We start from the raw sequence: 23,018 nt of genomic DNA on the forward strand, positions 1-23,018 counted from the left end.
GTTATGAAAAGGCTGGGCTGTTTTTGTAAACATGACTCATCACATTAAGGGAATTCCCGATTTGACATTAGACATAAGTAAAAAAAACTTCACATACAGTCATATAAATAAATACTGTCCTGAGGCCTATGTCTTAATCTGACCTCCCAAATTCTTCAATTGTTTATATTCCGAATCCTCGCTGAGAAAGTATTTTTAGTCTCAATCCTTCAAGTCCTTCTTGGGATAAAGCAGGTGCTTCCCTTATGGTGCATATCAAAAGTGAAAGAACATTGTAAGACAGGCTGTTGTTCACAACTGTTCAACTAAATCTACAACCAACCCCAGCTGTGCTTAAATGAAAAGCAATATAATTATTATTTTTGAGTTGTTCATTGCTACATTTTCCCTATAAAATTAGGCCATTACAAAAAAATCATGAAACTTCATTTTAAGAAGTAACACGCAAAGAAGAAAAGTGAAAAATATAGCACGTTTAACATTTTGTGTCATTTATTTAGGCAAAGTCCATCAAGTTTTTTTAGGTGCATTGGATAAATAACGAACCTATTTATAGACACCCCCATAAGTATAATACCCAGAAGGGACTGACTGGATTATGAAGATCCATTTTGAGACACGTTTAAAGTTAACGAGTTTCTTTTATGTACAGATCATTAGCAAATATGATTTTTTATTTTATTTATTCAAGGCACAACACGGAATTTGTTGGAGCATTTCATTGATGATTTTAATAGTGCAGTTATTTTATACATACATTTAAATCGATTGTATAACAATAGAGTGCATCATAACACAGTATACAACAATTAGTGCAACATATTTCTACTGAACGAGAAAATAAATCAGCCAAAGCAGCAGAAGAAGAATCATAAAACACTCCTCACATCTGATTGTGTGCCGGCCTAGTCATTTGGAGTTCTTCCTTTTCAATGGTATGTAGAACAATTTATTCCAAAATGTCTTCTTCTTCTTCTTGGTTTTTGGATCAAGCACCACATCTGCTCTAACCTGGTTCAAAGTTTCTTGTCTCTTTCTTGTACTTTTAGGAGTTAAATTATTAACTTCATCTAAACTATCTGGTGTGATTTCTTCCTCAGGCTTTGTGTTGCCATATGGCTGCTTTCTGAAACTTCTTTCATATGGTGGTGAGTAATTTGTGCTTTTCTTCTCCTTTGATTTGTGGTCAGGAGCATCTATCGCTCTGTCTGTAGTAAAACCGTCGCCATGTCCACTCCTTGGTCTTTGTGATCGACCTGACTGTGGACTCTCTCTGGAACTTCGCATATTTTTCTGCTTTGCTGTTTCTAAGCATTGTTGAGGAGTCCTACATGGTTGAGGCTTCTCCACTGGAGGTTGACTGTGAACTACTTCTCTAAGTGAGTGCATGCCGCTCTTCTCCTTATAGTTGTAGTTTTGTGTGTCTGTTCTTTCCTTTTCTGTTCGTTCATGTCTCTCCATTTCTCTTCTAAACTTCTCCAATTGATAATCTTGAGATTGATATTTCTGGTGCTGTCCATGAAAACTATGCCTTTCCTTTGGCATCATATGACCAAATCTCTCACTTCCTGGCCTCCCTCGGTCCCATTCACCAGACGGGACAGACCTTTCCTCACTTCTCATCCTGTGTTCAGTCTCGCTCTCGTAATAGTGTCTAGTCCCATTTCCATGCACTGAGCTACTACTTTGAGTCGGTGCAAAGCTACGACTGAGCTGAACAGCATCACGTCTGTTTGCAGCTGGATGAATTTGGACATCGTTTTGCCTGGACTCTCCTAAACCCAGATGGAAATGCTGAGAGACATGTCGCTGTTCCCCTGTGTTCTTCACTGGGCTGGCCTGGCCTGACTTATACCCCGCCTGTGCAGACGGCTCCCATTGTATGTTTGACAGTAGTGTCCTAGACCTGCTTGCATCTCCTCCTTTCACCCTATCAAAGTCTTGTCTCTTTTCTCGTTTATTTCCCCTTTCGTTTGACAAACTGGACCTGCTTGCATTCTTAGCAATATCATCTCTCCCTTTCACCCTGCTTATTGTTAAACAGTGTACACCTTCTGCTATATTACAGGCTACGTTTTCTGCATTTCTATCAGTTTGAACACTACACATGTCACTGCTATTCTGTGGCTCATCATTTCCGCTCTTTCTTTTAGCGGGTGAATACTTGATTATTTCTGTATCTCCTTCTGAAATCGTATCAACTTTCACAAACTCAGTCCTAGGGAGTGTCTCTAGTTGTCCTTCCACCTGACCTGCTATTTCTCTTTGCTCACTTTCTTTGTCACTCCTTGAACTATTTACTGGCGTTTGTTCAAATCTTTCACTTTCCGCAATGCCGCTATTTGCTGTATTATGAGAATATTTGGTTTCAGGACATTTGGCTTCTGGCACTTTCTGGTTTTCAGTTTTTTGGTTTTGAACGCCAGGTAGGTAAAGGCCATAGTATGTTGCTAACAGGGGTTTGCGTTTCACCTTCATGTCACGCTCTACCTGTTTCACATCATCATCATCTCCTCTGCTCCCTGTTCTTCCTTGGCCACACATCCTCAAACTATTGTCTAGTAAGTTAGCTTCTTCCACCCTTTCTAGCTGCCCTGTGTCCATTCTCTCATTTTTCCCACTGTGTATCTTTGCCACATCTTCTTTCATTGTTAGCAGAGATTGCGCTAAATCTTTTTGGTTTTCAGGAACACTAAAACATGGATTGGTCTCCTCATTAGCATTTGTTACACCCGTGTAACCTCTTTTAACACTCTCCCCACCTCCAGCACCAGCACAATCACTATTCACATTCTCAAAATCACCCTTAGTTACTGTAAAGCTATCACTGCTCTCATACAAGTCTTTCTCCTGACTACCTTCCCCATTCTCAATCCCATTCTTACAACTTTCACTACTCAGGCCTGAAGTGTTCAATAACGGGAGGCCGGTGAGTGTGCAGGTCTGGAGCAGCTGCAGCTCATAGTTTCTGCAGTCTGAGTTGGCGCAGCGGTCCGAGCGAGGGGCGGGACCTGTCCAGGGCTTGAGACACTGCCAACAAAAGAGGTACGACTCTCCCTGGTCCGCTGTACATACGCTGCACTCCACACACAGGTCACTCAGGTCCAGCCTCTCAATGCTAGTCCTGCATTTGGGACACTGCAGCGCACAAGACCACAAGAAAAATGAACTTTAACTGTGCGACAACAAGGTGAACAAATAGTCTTAATATCTAGTTATGAAATATATATAAAATGCCAACACAGGTATAAAAACGTACCGTCTGAACATCAGTGTAGTCGGCTGCAGCCAGACGAGAGATGTTCTCCTCAAAGTACTGCATCTCCTCCACAGTCAAATCAGCCAGTCTGCGCACCTCCCTGTACGGCAAGGGCTGGTTGCACAGTCGACCGTCCACAAAGACGGTGCATTTGAATTTGTAATTACCCTTCAAAAAACAAACAACCATAAACAAAACATAATTCTGAATTGATTGCATGATTATAAATCAATGAATGAAAATGTTATGTAAAATCTTTGAAACTGTATTGATTGTAACAGAAGGATATATGGGGGATATTGAAGGTCCTGAACAAATCATGTAACATAGTGGATGCCTAACCCTAACATACTCAAGGTTTCCAGTACCTAATGTTGCCTGTAGGTGTCATCCCTGAGCTTTTAAAACAAAACCCTGGTAAATGGTTTATAAATCTGTTTTGACATAAAAGTCTAGGCCTACCTCATCGAGCTGGACCCGGCAGGAGTCTGTGAGGGATTCAGCAGATACCACGTGCCCACAGGAGAGTTGTGCCTTCAGGACCCCATCCTCACACGCTGAAAAACAACACGCAGAAACACGTTTTAACACAAACTATTGGATTTATTTGCCATCGAAGAAATGAAAAGACTTACAAAAAGGATCCAGGTCGTCCTTTGCCTCCACTAATATTAGAGTGCGGTCCAGAGGGTCAAAGCTCTTCTCTGTGACGCTCATTCTGTTACCTTCTGAAGGGATCCACAACTGATCGGGAAGTGAATAAACAGGTGAAATGTACTCAGGTGGTTATGATAAGGCTGGGCTGTATCTGTAAACATGACTCATCACTTTAAAGGACTTCCCGGTTTGGGATTTGACATTAGACATAAGTTAAAAAAAACTTCACATACAGTCATATAAATAAATACTGTCCTGAGGCCTATGTCTTAATCTGACCTCCCAAACTCTTCAATTGTTTACATTCCGAATCCTCGCTGAGAAAGTATTTTTAGTCTCAATCCTACAAGTCCTTGGGATAAAGCAGGTGCTTCCCTTATGGTGCATATCAAAAGTGAAAGAACATTGTAAGGATATTTTTTCACAACTGTTCAACTAAATCTACAACCAACCCCAGCTGTGCTTAAATGAAAAGCAATACATCATTATTTTGACTTGTTCATTGCTACATTTTTCCTATAAAATTAGGCCATTACAAAAAGATTATGAAACTTCATTTTAAGAAGTAAAAGCAAAGAAGAAAAGTGAAAAATACACCACGTTTAACATTTTGTGTCATTTATTTAGGCAAAGTCCATCAAGTTTTAAAAATCAATATTTCTTTTGCACATTTACATAATACATGATTGTCAAGTTTATTTACAAATGATCAACACAAACTCACCAACAAATCACACGTTCAGATAATAAATACTTTCACCAACTGTACAAAAATGCATTAGAGCTTGGGCATAAAAACATCTTTCTGTGACGTGCAATAAATGAAAAATAAAATAATCTTGTGCACCAATTGTAGTAATAAAAAAATATGCACTGTCATAAAAACACAGACAGTGGCATTAACATTTCCTGGTTTGCAGACAGCTCTAGCCTTTCAAGTGGCTCATCAGTTTGTGCTTTTTACCTTTTATTTGTACATTTCTTTTGTTGTCTCGATACCAATATCCTCCTCTTTGCTTATTGTTAAACAGTGTACACCTTCTGCTATATTACAGGCTACGTTTTCTGCATTTCTGTCAGTTTGAACACTACACATGTCACTGCTATTCTGTGGCTCATCATTTCCGCTCTTTCTTTTAGCGGGTGTATACTTGATTATTACTGTATCTCCTTCTGAAATCGTATCAACTTTCACAAACTCAGTCCTGGGGAGTGTCTCTAGTTGTCCCTCCACCTGACCTGCTATTTCTCTTTGCTCACTTTCCTGGTCACTCCTTAAAGTACCCACAGGCGTTTGTTCAAATCTTTCACTTTCCTCAATGCCACTATTTGCTGCACTATGAGAATATTCTGTTTGTGAACATTTGGCTTTTGGCACTTTCTGGTTTTCACTTTTGACTCGATCCCATATTGTTGACTGTTTATCATAAGAATAAAATTTCTGAAGGTTTTTAACACAAGGTAGGTAAAGGTCATTGTATATTGTTAGAGGTCCCACATTTGTGCCACTCTCTACCGGTTTCACATGATAAACTCCTCTGCTCCCTGTTCTTCCTTGGCCACCCATCCTCAAACTATTGTTTAGTAAGTTAACTCCTCCCATCCTTTCTAGCTGCCCTGTGTCCATTCTCTGATCATTTTTCCCACAGTGTACCTCTGACACGTCTTTCATTGTTAGCAGAGATTGCGCTAAATCTTTTTGGTTTTCAGAAGCACTACAACATGGATTGGTCTCCTCATTAGGATTTGTTACACTTTGAACACTCTCCTCACCTCCAGCACCAGCACAATCGCTACTCACATTCTCAATATCACCCTTAGTTACTGTAAAGCTATCACTGCTCTCATACAAGTCTTTCTCCTGACTACTTTCCCCATTCTCAATCCCATTCTTACAACTTTCACTACTCAGGCCTGAAATGTTCAATTCATCCTCATTCAAATTGTCTTGATTTAATGTTTGCTCAGCTGTTTCTTGAAAAGCATCATTTTCACTAGCCAGGTTATCTTCTGTAGGTTCATGGCCATTTCTAACACCTGGATGAGCTTGTTCATGTGCATGTTCATTATTGTTTGATTGGCTCATTGTAGACGTCCTCAGTTCACGAGATTCTGTGTCCTCAGTGCTATTGTCTCTGCCCATTTCTAAAAGTTTTTTTGCCTTGCTAGCCCTTTGTCCTACATTTACTGTGTGCATGTCAGCATCTGGGCAGGACTGTAGGCCTTCACATCCTCCAGCACTGCCTCCACAGCAGGTTTTGTCACTGTTTTCGCATAGGTTTCTTTGATTCTGCACGCCATCAACACTCTCTGATTTTACACTAGAACTTTCTTGCCTTCCTTCCGCACCACTTTGCACCTGCGTTTGTAAAGCGTGTTCACTCCGGTGCTCAGTCCCATTACTCTCCCCTGGATCAAACTCCTCACCTACACCATGTTTACAATCTCCTGCATTCTCTCCAGTTTCACAAGTTGCACTTTTGGGATGTTGCTGACAAAGTGCTTCAGATTCTGACTGGCTTGGCCCATCCCCCTTGTCATCAACGGTGTTCTGCTGATTTGGAGATATCTGACTTGGCGGCTCAGTGTCTAACGCACCTAGGGTCTTCATTTCCAAAGGGTCAACTATCATCAGATCACAAGGCTCTATGTTGATGACGCAGTCGTCAGTGCTACACTCAAGACTTTGCATCGTCTGGTTCGCATCTACCATCTCAGGGTTGACAATTTGATGGCCTTGCCTTTGATTTGTTGCCTCTTCTTCATAACACTTTCCAATTCCTGAAAGGGCTGCTTTTGGCATGTTGCCCAATTGATCTACATTAACTTCTGGGCATCCCTGTTGAATCACACATCCTCCATTACCCTCACAGCAGTTTGTGTCACTGGTTTTGCATTCATCTCTTTGATCCTGCTCCCCATCATCAATGTGTGGATTAATACTGTTACTTTCTTGTCTTTCTTCCTGAGCGCCTTCTATCTCCATTCTCAAATCTGCTCCATGTCTGTCAATACCGTAATTTGCACCTAGATTTAACTGCTCACCAACCCCATCTTCACCACCCCCTGCTTTCATTAGGGTTTCACAATTTAAACTTCCCCTAACCCCTGTACAAAGTGCTTCAGGTTCTGACTGATCTGGTCCATTCCATTGACCCTTGTTTGGAGATTGATCACTTCTGCTGTCATCATCCTGGTTTGCTACTGCCGTATTTAACATTGGCTGACTTGAAGAGCAGCCACTTACATCTAAGTCTTGGTTGTCTGGACTTTTAAGACCTGTTTGGTCCAAAGGCGGCTCCTCATCACTCAGCTCCTGCTTTGGTTTCTTCACCTCCAAGGGTTTGTCCTTATTGTCTAAGGACCTCTTCCTCACAGGATTGACTTGTGTGTCAGGGTTAGGGTCCTCATGTGCTGCTTTTGATTGTTTTCGGTAAAACAGCAGATAAGCAGTTTTGGATCTATATAGTGAAAGGATGTATTATTTGGTTATATAGTTTTGTGTCTGCAGGAGACACAAGTAAATCAAACAATTCTTACCTGTTCAGTGTTGGTGAAGTGTTCGATTGTTGCTAAATGAGAGTAAAAAAAAAAAACTCTCATTAAATCAACTTTTGTTCAATTAAATTATATTATGTTTTCTATAACTACGCTTACCACATTTATGTCATTAAAAATATACCACTTTTTGTCTTCTTGGGACTGAATTGTTGAAATATAGTGTCCATATCTCAGTTCTCCAGAATGCTCCACAAAGGCGTAGAGATCATACGTCTGATTCTGATTATTTTGCTGCTGGTATGAAAAAGAGAGAAGCAGATGTATCTCAGAGGGAAAATGTTAAAATTGTACATTTTCAATTTTAAGTTTAAATATAAACACTTGGACACTCAAAGACGCTTTACAGGGGGAATAAAACAAAACAAAAAGAGCTTTAAGGAAAAGCTAGTTTGTACAGGTGGGTTTTGAGTTCTGATTTGAAGGTGAGTGAGTAAGTTAGAGTTTAATGGGCTGTCGGTCTGAGTTCCAAAAACGTAGATTTTATATATCTATTTTTAATAAATAAAACTTCAACTCCCGCACGCTCAAGACTACTACCCAACCTAGAGACTCTCCACCCAGGGAAGGACCCGGAGGCCGGCCGACAAAAGCTCGGCTCAAGGGCTGACTTTCAATAGAGTGAAGGAGCTGCTCTGCAACGTACAAAACCCTGACCAAGAATCAGGTTGTCTGCAAGTAATTTAGCACCAGGTTCTCCACAAATATGATGGAAGTTTACCTGTGGAATCTTTACAGTGTATGGCACATCCACCGGCTGGTTGATCTTGACATATGTCATGTATGTGTAGTCGAACTCAAAACGCTTCAACAAAAGCACCAAGACGTCAGGCTGATGACTGACCTCACAGTGCTACGACAAACAAAGCAGTCAGCCACTTGCAACAAACACAAGTTACAAACATCACTGTTACTCACCAGAACAGCATCACGTTTTTCATCACATTCCTCACAGTACATCTGGTTATCTCCAGTGATCTCTGATGGACGGAAAAAGTCCTCAATGCCTTTTTCCTGAGGAAGAGCCAGTTATTCAAAAACTGCATTTGACTTTGCCTTAACATTATTGCCAGCTTGTTGCACAGTATGTACCGTGATTTTACTTTAGAGCAATCTTCCTATTCTTACCACACTGTAGTATTTGTTGGAGTTGACCAGAGGCAGAGGGAGGCTCCAGAACGCTGCTGCATTTCCAGTTTTATCTTTACACTCCTTACATATATTGTAGTTCATCAGCTCACCGTGGAAGATCTGTGGACGAAGAACAAATCCGAGATGTGAGATACAGTCTACTGTTAAAGATCAGTTTTTGAAGTCTGTACCTTTGACGCCTCTGGACTGGTCAGACGTAGTATCTTCTCATAGTGCTCTGCTGCATCACGCTGCTCACGCACTAGAGGGAATAACTCAACCATAATTATTGTCTTTTTATGTTTGTAATAGTTGTAACAGGCCGCATACGAACTTTACCATTCTGTATCTTCAGTTTCTTTGTGATTTTCTTGGTTTGAGCGTCACATTTCTCCAAGTCTTTGAACAGCTCTTTCAGCTCATTGTCGATGTGCTCTGTTGCATTGTACCTGGCGCAAATATAAAATGAAATGCTCTCATTCATTTTACACTAAATTACTACACACAACTTAGGCCTACTACAAACCTTTTCACTGTGTCTCTGAAATCTTCGGTCATAAAAAGCACCTGCAGGACGCTGTTAAGGTAACACGTCGCCCCCTGGTTCTCCAACCCGTGGTATTTCGCTGCAAAAGTTTTGGAGTCGCACGTTTCAGACTTTTTACATGTTATTTACACAAAACACGAATCCTACCTCTATTCTGCTGCCGGAGCCGCCGATCCATTGCAATTTTTCTCGAACTAAATGATAATGATTTTAGTTTCTCTTTCCCTTAACGCTGCGTTCAAGGTACATTGGATAAATAACGAACCTGTTTATAGACACCCCCATAAGTATAATACTCAGAAAGACTGGATTATGAAGATCCATTTTGAGACACGTTTAAAGTTAACGAGTTACTTTTATGTACAGATCATTAGCAAATATTACTTTTTTATTCAAGGCACAACACGGAATTTGTTGGGACATTTCATTGATGATTTTAATAGTGCAGTTATTTTATACATACATTTAAATTGATTGTATAACAATAGAGTGCATCATAACACAGTATACAACAATTAGTGCAACATATTTCTACTGAACGAGAAAATAAATCAGCCAAAGCAGCAGAAGAAGAATCATAAAACACTCATATCTGATTGTGTGCCGGCCTAGTCATTTGGAGCGTTTCCTTTTAATTGGTATGCACTTGGTGAGCCATTTCATCCAAGATTTCTTCTTCTTGGGCTTTTGATCATTTGTGTCAAGCACAATTTCTGCTCTAACCTGGTTCAAAGTTTGGTCCTTTGTTGTATTTTTAGGAGTTAAATCTTCATCTAAACTATCTGGTGTGATTTCTTCCTCAGGCTTTGTGTTTCCATATGGCTGCTTTCTGAAACTTCTTTCATATGGTGGTGAGTAATTTGTGCTTTTCTTCTCCTTTGATTTGTGGTGAGGAGCATCTATCGCTCTGTCTGCAGTAAAACCGTCGTCATGTCGACTCCTTGGTCTTTGTGATCGACCTGACTGTGGACTCTCTCTGGAACTTCGCATATTTTTCTGCTTTGCTGTTTCTAAGCATTGTTGAGGAGTCCTACATGGTTGAGGCTTCTCCACTGAAGGTTGACTGTGAACTACTTCTCTAAGTGAGTGCATGCCGCTCTTCTCCTTATAGTTGTAGTTTTGTGTGTCTGTTCTTTCCTTTTCTGTTCGTTCATGTCTCTCCATTTCTCTTCTAAACTTCTCCAATTGATAATCTTGAGATTGATATTTCTGGTGCTGTCCATGAAAACTATGCCTTTCCTTTGGCATCATGTGACCAAATCTCTCACTTCCTGGCCTCCTACGGTCCCATTCACCAGACGGGACAGACCTTTCCTCACTGCTCATCCTGTGTTCAGTCTCGCTCACGTAATAGAGTCTAGTCCCATTTCCATGCACTGAGCTACTACTTTGAGGTGCAAAGCTACGACTGCGCTGAACAGCATCGCGTCTGTTTGCAGCTGGATGAATTGGAACATCGTTTTGCCTGGACTCTCCTAAACCCAGATGGAAATGCTGAGAGACATGTCGCTGTTCCCCTTTGTTCTTTACTGGGCTGGCCTGGCCTGACTTATACGCCGCCTGTGCAGACTCCCATTGTATGTTTGACAGTAGTGTCCTAGACCTGCTTACATCTCCTCCTTTCACCCTATTAAAGTGTTGTCTCTTGTCTCGTTTATTTCTCTTTTCCTCAGGCATTTCATTAATAACCTCAGTTGTGTGGTTTTGAAATGCTAAACTTAAGTCATTTTGGTTCACATTCCCTTCTAACCCCCTGTCACGTACATCTTGACTTGGTTCATGTTTTTTGTTCATTTTCTCTTTAACACGCTTGGATTGTCTTGTTTGGTCATTACCAGGATGCTGCCCTTCAGGGTCTGCACCTCTTTTCTGTGCAGATCTGCCTCGTTTCTCTTTTGCAACTTCCTCTTCTTCTTCCGTGCTGTTTGTATCTTGGTTCCTGTTGGTGACTGTTGCCGGCATTGTTTCCGGTGTTTCTGGTCGGGCTTTATTTGTGTCTCCTGGAGTAAGTGAAAAAAATAGTTGACTAGAAGACAATTGAAGATATTATTACCATGACCCAAATCAAAATGTACAATAAGACTTTCAGCAGATTGTCCAAAAAATACTATCAACAGAAGTATTCATATTTCTGGCTGTGACCCACAGTAAATGGTCCTGCGACACACTTTTGGGTCCTGACTAGGGCTGAACGATATGGACAAAATTTCATATCTCGATATTTATGCCAGATGTCTCGATATCGATACGCTACAATATAACTATGGGTTAGGTGAAAACTAAGCATTTAAAAAAAAAAATATCATGATGCAAAAGAGTGCAGTTTTATTGATGAAAATCCATATCATTTATATCTTGCTTTTTTATATCTTGAATGTTCATATCTCGATATAACGATATATCTTTCAGCCCTAGTCCTGACCCACCAGAACCACTTCTCTAAATTGCTAAATGATCATCCCACTATGTTGTTCATTTTGAAGCAAGCAACATCTATGGCCACACCTGCCCTGCCCACCACATTAAAAGGTGGTGGGTCAGCTTCTTGCTCAAGGACACAACAACTGCACAGCAAAGTTAAAAATCCAGAGCTATACTCTCACTGACATCCTTTGAGTTTGAGACACTCAAACCAGCGAGCTACTGACACCACAAGTGAAGTTTAAACAGAATAGTATATATTTACATTTCAAAACCAAATGTTTCCCTTTCAATTGAACTTTATTTGCCGATTTTACTGCATACATACCTTTCTGTTTTTGGTAAAACAGCAGATAAACATGTTTAGACCTGGACAGATTAAAAAGTAAATTACTTCAATACAAAAAAGTGAGTTAACATTAATAAAAGCAATCCTTACGTCTCTGTGACATCCAACTGGAAATGCTGAAATGACTGTAAAAAGGAAATGTTTATGAATTAACCATAATTATTACTTTTCTTTTTTTATTTCTTTACCTCTTTAACGTTTAAGTCATCAAAAATGTACCAAGGCCCCTCATTCAGTGGCTTGATTTTTGCAGTGTAATGTCCATGTTGCAGGTCTCCAAAATGCTCCACAAAGGCGTACAGCTCATAGCTAATCTGATAATTGAAAAAAGTAAAAAAACACAAGCAAAAACACACACACTTTAATTTACCCATTACCTTTTGCTTTTGTAGTGTGTCCATTTTTAGTGAGTGCGGCATCTTCACCGAACAATTGATTTTGACTTTTCTCACAGAATTATCAACATAGATAATCTCAAAGCGCTTTAACAGAAGTACCAAGACTTCTGGGTAATGTTCCACCACACAGTTCTAGGCACAAATAAGACAAAACACGTTTAAACATCACCTGTATTAACATCAAATGATTAAATGGATGTGGGATGTTTGTACTAACCAGAACAGCATTGCATTTTTTATCACATTTCTCGCAGTACATTTGGTCGTCTCCAGTGATCTCTGACGATTTGAAAAAATCCTTGAGACCCTTTTTCTTAAAGAACAAAAAAAACAATGAGTGCTTTAGAATTTTAGTCAATTTTAGTCATTGTACCCGGGACCTTTCTGTGTGGAGTTTGCATGTTCCCCCTGTGTCTGTGTAGGTTTATTCCGAGATCCCTACCACTGAAAACATGTACAATAGGCCAGAATGAATAAGATATGAGTGAAGGGTTCGTGGTGGTCAGAGGGGCTGATGGTGCAGACTGGCAGCCTCACTTCTGTCAGTCTAACTCAATGGGCAGCTGTGGCTACGATAGGCAAGGCAGGTTTATTTATACTGTTGACACAAGGCAACACAATATACCTATAGCTTACCACCACGGACTATGGTGTGAATGAATGATGACTAGTGTGGCGCTTTGAGAAACTTGGTAATACAGGCTTGTAAAGTTGTTTGTCCAACATATCTTATTCAAAGCAATAAAAAAGGGATTTCAATTGCTCTAACACACTCCCAGATGAACTGTTGCAACAGAGAAGTTGAGCCAGGTTACTGTTGTTGTGTCTTTGCTGCCCTAGCCTGATCATTGATGGAATATAAATATGCAAAGTTCTTTGACGTAAAGTCCTTTAAGGCCAATGTAGAAATGTCTTGATTTTGCATGGCAGTGAATCAAAAAAGATTCTTAGTTTCTTACCACACTGTATTCACTGTTATCGCTGACCAGAGGAAGAGGGAGGTGCCAGAATCCTGCTTGACTCTCAGTGGGTTCTCCACACTGACAGCACTTGTTCCTGTTTATTAACGTTCCATGAAAGATCTGTGGACACAAACAAAGAAATATTGAAGTCAGCCAGGCTGGATTTATGCAGGGGCTTACAAGGGCTAAGCCCAGGGGCCCAGCAGGTTGAAGGGCCCATGGGCATAACGAGAAAAATCCATGCTCAGTGCGGGCTGTCAAATTAGTTCCCTCTCTCTTTGCAGACTCCCTCACACGTACGGCTTTATCAGTTTACTTTTCACCCGAGACTAAACCAGGACTAATCTGGGTCTAAGCCAGTTCTAAACAAGGTCTGAGCCATTTCATTGAGTTGACACTGGGAAAAGAAGATGTACCTATTGGTCTGTTAAAATGCATGAAAATGCACCAAAATGCACCATTAAAATAAAATAAAAATCTCTGTGGAAGGACCCTCAGACCCCCCTTCTAAATATGCCCCCCCCCCCAACAGTCTGGTAGTAGCAAAGGTTCTTCCACAAGAGCCACGAAGCTCAAATTGGGGTCATTATGTTTAACTGTTTTGTTTCTCACAAGTTTGTCATTTTTTAAAATAGTACTCTGTTTAAGAAGTTACTTCTGCATGTTTAATTAAAAAAAAACATTTATTTATCCTTTCATTGTAAAGAGAGAGAAATCCAACAGACAGACATACAGTATAAGTACAGCTGTTGTTAAGGTGTTATATATATAAATAAATATTGATTGATTGACTATATGGGGGGCCCTGAAAAAACTTTAGCCCCGGGGCCCATTTTACTTAAATCCGGCTTTGGAAGTCAGCACCCCGAAAGATCTTCAAGTACAAATATACATGATTATTTTTATATATTTATAAAAAATAATAATGAAAAAAAAAAAAATCATGGAAAACATCTGGCAGCAAAATAGGCTACGTACCTTAGATGCCTCTGGACTGGCCAGACGTAAGATCTTCTCATAGTGCTCTGCGGCATCCCGATGCTCATGCACTAAGCAATAAACCAGTCATTACAACAGGTTTGCATGTTTTTCCACATTGTGCAAGTGTTTTACCATTGTGGATCCCAAGCTTCTCTGTGATTGTTTGTGTGCGAGCATCCTTTTTTTTCAAACTTTTAAAGAGATCCCTCAGCTCACTGTCAATGTGCTCCGTTCCTGCATTGGTAAACTGATACCTGGGGGTGGTGGTGTGGGGGGTCAGCGGGGTAAAATCAACATGTGGGCAAAAATAAACATTACAACTGCAGCTTCAAACCTTTCGAGTCTCTCTCTGAATTGTCCCGTCATGAACAGCACCTGCAGGACGCTGTTCAGGTAACACGTAGCCCCTTGGTTTTCCAGCCCATGATACTTTGCTGCAAATAACATTACAAGTTATCATGCGAGCACGTGCCATGCCATTAAGTCCAGTGTCAAAACAGAAAACTCTTACCTTGTTGAGACCCCTTCATGTTTATTTCCCAACAACATGCAGTTTGTTAAGTCAACGCATAACTTTGAACAGTTCCCAAGTATCTGTCTTCTCACAGAAATGTGAGTTAGTGCACAAAACATACGCAGCTTGACTAAAATTGTAGAGGTAGTTTCTGTTTCAAATTGACGCGAAACAGACGGGGGTGATGCGTTCAAAGTGCGTCGGAAATAAAAGCACATAAAGCGTGCTGGCTGCTTGCAATAATACAACTCTGGGAAATACAAATGCAATCAAATATTTACTTTTTTTTAAGACTATGTGTGAAGGTGGCACTTTGAATTAATGAAAATTATTAAGAAAGTGGTCTATTGTGAAATAATATTAGGTCATTCAGTGGTTTTATCAGTGTCTGTGGTGCCTGTAAAGAAATTAAAGTGGTACAAACTTCAAAGGTGCCCTCGTAAAATGGGACAGAGCTTGTGACATGCAACGTGGCATGTGTTCAACCCTCTGATACATTCACTTGTTTGAAAAATAGTGAGATTATTTTCCTTTTTCTACTCACTCACCCCCCCTAAATCCATATTACATTGACTGTGTGCTGCCTTTCTGGAAGTAAACACAGGTAAATCAATGGCCAAAAACACACATCAATTCCCCTTCAAATATACCACATAAATGCCTAAAGGACACCTATAAAGGCAATTAATGAAAACAAGACAGATCCTCACAGCCCACATGGTTTATTCCAAAAACAAGTGTTAGGCTACAGTTTAAATCAACAAAGTCTGAATGAGTTTCACTTTTAATTTCCCATAAATCCCTCAGTCCGCTGCCCTCAGAACTCTGAACTTGCAAACAGACATCGCTTTCCAATAATGATAATGAACTGAGCCGCAAAAACAGGAGTGCTTTTAACAACTGGACATGTAATAACAAACGTGTAAACATAGAAAAAAAGAACACACATATTAAAATAAACATTGTGCAATTTATATACCTTTACCATTTATATATTACTATTTAAGCCTAGTATATAAGGATAATAAAGTGTGCTTAGCTGTACAAGTAACAAATAACCCCGTAATCCAGTCATGACGACAACAAGAGTTTTCACATTTGTAGAGTTACTGGTGGAGCCCATGTCAGATTCAGAATATCCTAAACCTGTGTTGAGTGCCTTGTCGTCTCACTTCCTGTGCTCCTCCTTCTGTTTGTATTTTGCTCATTGTCTTGTCTTTTCTTAGGTTTGAACATAAGTATTTCCGTATCCCCTTCTTCGGTCACCCCCAAACTCTCAACGCCATCAAATCTGGCTCTACATGACTGCCCCCTTTCTCTTCTTCCAGCCCCCTTGTCTGTGCTTATCGACTCCCTCAGCCCAGACCCTTCTGCACGTGGCTGTGCATTGTTGACGTCAGCTGGCAAAGATCGACATCCTGAATGCGAAACACCACATGCCTCCTCGTTCCTTATAAATACTTTTGTGGCTCTTACTTTTTTAAAGTCTTCATTATCTTGATAATGTATTTTATATGACTCAGGAGGAGGAGTCTTCTTTGAATCTCCACTCCCTGCGCTTTCTTGGTCCTGACCTCGACTCACTGTCATTATATGTTTACCTTGACCATCCAAATCTGTCTGCCTTAATGTTAATTTTAGCCTGACATGCATCTCATCAGGTAGAAAGCAGGGATTAGCGCGGTTATTTCCTACAGTTGTGTTATGGACATCAGATTGGGTCTCCATTACAACATCATCAATTTGTGGGCACACCGATTCACTATCGCTTTTAATTGTCATTTTTTGTAAATAATCTGCCAGTTGGTCCACGTCACAATCTGGGTTGTCACGGAGATGTAGCTCTTGTCCGTCCTCAGTGATCTCCCCATGATCCTCGCGCGTGTTCTCCAGGCCTCTCACAGTTTCCTGTTGTTTTATGTGAATGTCATCACCATTGGTTTTAGTCTCATCTGACTTCATGTTGACTCTCCTCTGTGCATCTTCTCCCTCTATGTTCACGTCAGTGTTTTCAGCTGCAGTGGCTTCTTCCGCTTGTGTAGTTTCTGGAGTAGAGGCTTCAACCTTGCTGGCATCACCTAACAAGAAATCTACAAATTATTCTCAAATCAAACATCCTACAGTATGTATTAATGCTGCTGATATCATTTGAAAATTATATCTTTGTCATTGTAAATTCTCCAGTCCAAAATATGGCTCTCAAAAATGTTTTAGTGAATAAAAAACATTGTCGATGATCACTCAAATATACAGACATTGGTGTGTCGTCTACACATGTCATAATTTCTCAGTCATATGCAATCATTTTTACATTTTTCATTTGCTCAAAGGAGCTGAGCTGACCAGTCAAAGCTCTGGATACACTCTGCCATCCCTTGTGCCCCCGATGCCCCCCAGTTTGGGAACCACAAATGCTGCATTGCTTTAGTTTGAGATTAGCCTGTGATTTTCCCGCCTTGTTTAACATCTTTGCCAAGTTTAGCTTTGTTTTGACAGTTTAGCACCCAAACCAAGAGAATATGTTTCCTAAATGCAAAGCTCAGTGCTATTGTATATTGTATGTGGCCCAACCTATTCTGTTTAATTTAGACACATTTTTTTCTTAGTTTAAACAAGCTGTCCTGCCTTTTGTCCTGGCCTTATATTACAGTGGTGATGTTCTAAAATAAATGATATAAGAGTAAAACCTGGTCAATTTCCATTATGGCTCATACCTGTCAGTTTCTGGTAAAATAGTAAATAGGCCGTCCGGGATCTGCACATATAAAATAACAAAGTTAGTTCTGCTGGTCACACTCAGCTGCTGTAAATACTGCCATAGGTCACATGGTTAAACATTGTACATTTTCTGAATGGAAAATGAATGAAATAATGGAGTTACAAACCTCTCCATAGGATGCTCTTGATGATGAGTGTTCATCTGTGCAAAGACAAAGGTTTATGCTGACTGTGTGATTATCATGAAGCAGTATATGTTCAAACTTACTATTGAGACTTTTGTGCTGTCAAAAATGTACCATTTCCCATCATCCTGGGACCGGATTCTTGCAATGTAATGCCCGAATCGGAGTTCTCCAAAATGCTCCACACAGGCATACAGTTCATAGGTCTAATTTAACATAACACAGTGAATCTCAGTACATGCTTATACAAAACCAATAGACACATTATACTGTACCTCGGGCATATGGAGGGTGTATGGCACCTCCACCTCACGGTTGTTTTTGATATTTGTCATATGTCTGTCATCGTACTCAAAGCGCTTCAACATTATCACCAAGACGTCGGGCTGATGCTTCAATTCACACTCCTGAAGAAACAGACAGAGGGACGTACAATAGCACACAGTCCAGAACTAAGCAGAAAAGTAGACGTTTAATACTCTTTGTGTCACATCCAAGTGTGGTAGCACTTCAGATCAATGTTAGGAGGTGTGGCCTTTTGGAAAACCATTGTCATGTTGGAACATTATGAAATCAAGTAAAAAAGTCAAAGTTCGACTAGAACAACATTTTAGTATTGGGAGAATCTACAATTTCAGATCAAACTGTATTTTTTTATATGCTAATTGTAATGTTTCGTATGAGACAACTGCGGGACTGCAAATGGAAAATTATTTATCAACGGGCAAATGCTTTAAGATGAAAAAGCTGTCTGTGAAAAGGCAGGATCTGCATTGTAACTATTTTTACAGGCGTAAACCTGTATTTATTTATTTTTACAGCTGTATCATGTTGCTTGTACTAAAAAAAGGTCAATAAAAAGGTGAATCTCGCTGAGATCATTCTCACCTGAACGGCTTCACATTCTTCTTCACAAGACACACAGTACATGTGCACGTCTCTGCGGAGGAAGTCTCTAATGCTTGTAAACTGAAAACAGTCCAATACAGAGTAACGAGTGATTAATTTATCAGTGTCTATGAAACCTTTCAGGTGCTCATTACTCTACCACAGAGCAGCTGTCTTCCTGTGAGTCCAACAGAGAGAGAGGAAGGTGCCAGAATCTTGTTGTACTTTCAGTTTGTGTCCTACACTTCAAACATCTATTCTTATTCTGCAGTTCTCCGTGGAAGATCTAGGAAGACAAAATGATTGTGTTGAAGCGGTTCATGCCACACATGCCGAATGTGTCTGTACCTGAGACGCCTCTGGACTGGTCAGACGTAAAATCTTCTCATAGTGCTCCGCTGCGTCGCGCTGCTCATCAACTGCATTAAGCACAGACGTGTTTTACAGTGAAATGAGTTTCATGTCAGACTTCAGTGTCACACGGTACCATTGTTGATCTGCAGCTTCTTAACGATGTTGTATGTGTAAGCACAACGTTTCTCTAATTCACTGAAGAGTTCACTGAGCTCATGATCAATGTGCTCTGTTTGTGGATAGTTCCTCTTGTGGCTATTCAGAACAACAACATGCTTTTAAAACACACTCTGTACAAACTAGATAGTCAACTCTTTATCTACAAACCTTGTAACTCTCTGTTTAAAGTCCTGAGTCATGAATAGCACCTGCAAAATGCTGTTCAGATAGCATGTAGCCCCTAAGTTCAGTAGTCCATTGTAAGTACCTGCTTAAAGAATTAGAAAATAGCAAATGGAGTTATGGAGGTTAGGGGTATTTCTGAAATAGTTTGGGTGTTTTGAGGTCCACAGAACACACAAACTTTTTGGAATTATTCTTTTACAGATTGAATTTAGTTCAGCGTTACAAGCTCACTTATGGCTCGTTTCCACCAGCCCTACCCTTCTCTACTCTACTTGGTTTGGTCCTACTCTACTTGGCCTGGTTGTGTTTCCACTATTCTGTAGAATCTGATACTATATCCATGGTTACCAGGGTGTATCCATGGATATGGCTTTGTTTTTGACTGTATCTATTGGAAACAGTACCTGCTTGGCCTGGTTAGTACCAGGGCCAAGCAGGTACTAAAAAAAGTACCAGTTAACTGTAAAGTGGGCTGGTGGAAACATTTCAAATGCAGGCAAAGTAGAGCAGGGTAGAGTAGACTAGGGTAGGTGGAACCGAGCCATTAGTGTTTAAAAATAGCTAAAGATAATTTCTTAGGGTGTGTTAGAAATACCTGACACTGCCAGTAAAGAACGAGGAAGAAAAATGATGAGACGGAAACAAATCTTTCTGTGTTTTGACCTTAACCCACTTCTAGTTCTGATAATCTGTTTTCTGGGGACTTCAAATCTATTTCAGAAACATGCAGCTAGCCTTGTTTAGATTGATTTGCTTTGACAGAGAGCATTCCTCTGGGTTTCAATATCAAGTGGATCAGCAGTTTGAAAAACACATAGTTCTCACCTGTCCGCCTCTGATAAAACAGTAGATACGCTGTGCTGGACCTTGACATGTAAAAGAGCAGACGGTCAAACTGAAGAAAATGTGAAAATTCTCTTTTGAAACTTACTTTTCAATGAGAGCCTCTTGAAAGTACTGACTCCTAGACTGTTGAGGTGACATAAAATAAGATGACACTCTTTTACAGATCGACAAATATTAACACTTACCACAGTGACATATTGGTCGTCAAAAGTGTACCATCTTCCATCACGCTGGCTCTTAATTGTTGCGATATAACGACCAAATCTTTGCTCGTTTAAGTGCTCGACAAGCCCATAGAGCTCATAAGTCTGATTCTGAAAGAGATGGCGAACAGAATCCACTTAGGTTTCGGACAATAACATCACAGTGTGGGTTAACTTTACCTGTACGTTCAGGAAGTAGGGTACATCAACTAAACAGTTGATTTTGAAATACAAACTCTGAGTGAAGTCATACTCAAAGCGCTTTATCAGGAGGACCAAGACCTCAGGATGATGCTTCACCGCACAGCCCTGAGTGAAAAGGTTGACCGGTAACTTAAAATCGTCCACATTGCACACCATGAAAATCACCATAGCTCACCAGAGTGGCATCACATTTTTCATCACAGCGCTCACAGTACATTTGATCATCTCCCCTGATCACTGAAGGGCGGAAAAAGTCCTCAATGCCTCTTTCCTGGGAAACGATATGACAACAAAAACATCATAATAAATACAAAATGATAGATTCCGATGCCTCCTGGTCGCCTCCTGCGGGAGGTGTTCCAGGCATGTCCTATTGGGACAAGGCCTCGTGGAAGACCCAGGACACGCTGGTGGGACTATGTCTCAGAGCTGGCCTGGTGTCGCATCGGGGTCCCCCCAGAACAGCTGGAGGAGGTGTGCTTGAATCGGGAAGTCTGGGCATCTCTGCTGAGACTGATGCCCCCGTGACCCGGCCCCGGATAAAGCGGAAGAAAATGGATGGATGGATTCTTTTAACATACTGTATTTGACTGTATCTGTATCAACCTCCTGCCTATTTTCTTTTCCCAGTATATGATTACATCTCCAGTTTGGCTTTACCCAAATCTAAAGCTTCTTGAAAAAAGTTTCAAAATAGCGACAAAAACAAGAAGAAAACGAAGATTAAAACACAACAAAAAAAGAGACAAAAAGTGACAAAAAAGTTGCCAAAACGGGATGAAAAAGTGGCAAAAATGTGATTAAAAAGAATGTCTAATAAGTGACAACAACACGGCAACAACTCAAGGAAAAAGGTAAATTTACCTCAGTCTTGTAGGTCTTAGCTTTCAAATAAGACGTTACACTGGCCAATAGGCTGGAAGCTCCAGTCGAGAAGCTTTTAGATTTGGGTAAAACTGGAGAAAATCTGCTCGGTTAAGGCGGGGCAAAGGGGTTAAACTAATAGTTAATTAATTTTGATATTTTGATGTTTTGAAAAGCACTGATAGTATTGACATATACTATATTAGTCCATTTTGCCAAGGGATAATTCCAGGTACTTTCCTCTTGACTTCATTGCTTTAATAGCTTTACACCAAACAAATACAGCTCACAGAGAAAGTCCCCAGTCAATAAAAGGTAGAGACTTTCAGGTGTTTCCACAGTGAGTCATTCCCAATGTTTAACTTGTATTTTTATAACCCCTGTTTTGGACAAGACAACATGTAACTATAGTAGGAGTAAAAAGTGAGCCATGTGGGACCCCTGAACATCTTTTGGAATATTTGAAATACTCTTTGAGCTAAATGCCCAGTTCATGCCAGTGCAGATCACTCTTACCACACTGTAATTGTTTCTGTCGTCCACCAGAGGAAGAGGAAGGTGCCAAAATCCTGCTGCACTCTCGGTTGCTCTGGCACATTTCTGACATTCATTCCTGTTGGTCAACTCTCCATGGAAGATCTTCAAGTACAAACACTATCATTATTGTCGTTAAAACAATACTTCTGTCAAGCATCTGTTAATTAAATAGGTTTTACCTGGGCTGCACCTGGACTGGTCAGACGTAAAATCTGGTCATAAAGTGCTGCTGCATCTCTCTGCTCATTCACTTTGGAAAAGAATAGACTAGTAATTACAACTGTATTGACACAACTACAAACAAAATTCAAAGTACTTCACCATTGTTGATTTTCAGCTTGTTAGTGATATCTTTTGTGTTTGCAATATTTTCTTTTAATTGGATGAACAGGTCACTCAGCTCTCTGTCACAGTACTCTGTCTCTGGGTTGCTCCAGGTGTGACTTTTTAAAATGACATTTATAATCAGAATCACACTAAAAAACAAAGTATCACAAAGATTGTCTACAGCCAAACAAACCTGGAGACTCTCTCTTTGAAGCCTGGGGTCATGAAAAGCACCTGCAGGACGCTGTTGAGGTAACATGTCGCCCCCTGGTTCTCTAACCCATAGTATTTATCTGCAAAGAAATGTAATCGACTCATTAACATTAAATGCAGCTTGTTTGGACAAAAATATGACCATACCTGACTCGGATTTATCCTTGTTCATGCCAAGGAAATTGCGGAGAGTGTTCATGCTGCAAGACTTAATACACTTTTGTAATGAGAACACATACATAGTTTCTCTTTCACAAGCGCAGAATGAAAAGTGAGTGCTGCGTTCACGTGAAATGGGAGTTATTGACACATTTCAGTCGAACTACAGTATTAATATGTATGTAATATGATTTTGTCGGGTCGAGATTTACATTAATGACCATTATTAATACTACTACTAGCCTGCTATATTACTCCCTCAGAAAATAATTATGATATGATGAATAAAACTCCAGGCTGTAACTTTCTGTTTCACTCATTTCTGAAAGTCATTTAGGGAGTGTCAACACAAGCAGAATAAAAAAGTGCACAGCAGCACCTCAAGTCTGACATTAGTT

General features: G+C 40.2%; 3 protein-coding genes across 3 annotated transcripts; all 3 read right to left on the bottom strand.

The window, feature by feature from the left end:
- Positions 1-2,854: 2,854 nt before the first annotated feature.
- On the bottom strand, positions 2,855-3,981 carry LOC306980610 (uncharacterized protein; the record flags this gene model as incomplete). The annotated part of the gene is made up of 5 exons (XM_079580036.1): positions 3,895-3,981; positions 3,722-3,816; positions 3,260-3,427; positions 2,921-3,138; positions 2,855-2,858 (listed from the first exon to the last, which is right to left on the bottom strand). Exons 1-5 carry the CDS (start codon positions 3,974-3,976, stop codon positions 2,855-2,857), a joined length of 567 nt encoding a protein of 188 aa, XP_079436162.1. The 5' UTR covers positions 3,977-3,981.
- Positions 3,982-7,452: 3,471 nt separating this feature from the next.
- Positions 7,453-14,913, bottom strand: LOC306980984 (ubiquitin carboxyl-terminal hydrolase 47-like; the record flags this gene model as incomplete). The annotated part of the gene is made up of 9 exons (XM_079580530.1): positions 14,775-14,913; positions 14,598-14,697; positions 14,396-14,517; positions 8,797-8,867; positions 8,603-8,725; positions 8,393-8,488; positions 8,196-8,327; positions 7,574-7,711; positions 7,453-7,488 (listed from the first exon to the last, which is right to left on the bottom strand). The coding sequence occupies exons 1-9, from the start codon at positions 14,791-14,793 to the stop codon at positions 7,453-7,455; spliced, it is 837 nt and encodes a 278-aa protein (XP_079436656.1). The 5' UTR covers positions 14,794-14,913.
- A 910-nt stretch (positions 14,914-15,823) lies between these two features.
- LOC306980985 (uncharacterized protein) lies at positions 15,824-22,660 on the bottom strand (the record flags this gene model as incomplete). The annotated part of the gene is made up of 20 exons (XM_079580531.1): positions 15,824-16,855; positions 17,492-17,532; positions 17,663-17,697; positions 17,764-17,886; positions 17,956-18,087; positions 18,569-18,649; positions 18,729-18,854; positions 18,917-18,987; positions 19,056-19,177; positions 19,250-19,349; positions 20,093-20,133; positions 20,199-20,236; positions 20,299-20,427; positions 20,497-20,625; positions 20,696-20,791; positions 21,901-22,023; positions 22,101-22,171; positions 22,243-22,364; positions 22,442-22,541; positions 22,609-22,660. 20 exons carry the CDS (start codon positions 22,658-22,660, stop codon positions 15,918-15,920), a joined length of 2,670 nt encoding a protein of 889 aa, XP_079436657.1. The 3' UTR covers positions 15,824-15,917.
- Between the last annotated feature and the right edge of the window lie 358 nt (positions 22,661-23,018).

The sequence above is a fragment of the Gobius niger genome (genome assembly GCF_951799975.1).
Source record: "Gobius niger genome assembly, chromosome: 21".
Taxonomy (NCBI): Eukaryota; Metazoa; Chordata; class Actinopteri; order Gobiiformes; family Gobiidae; genus Gobius; species Gobius niger.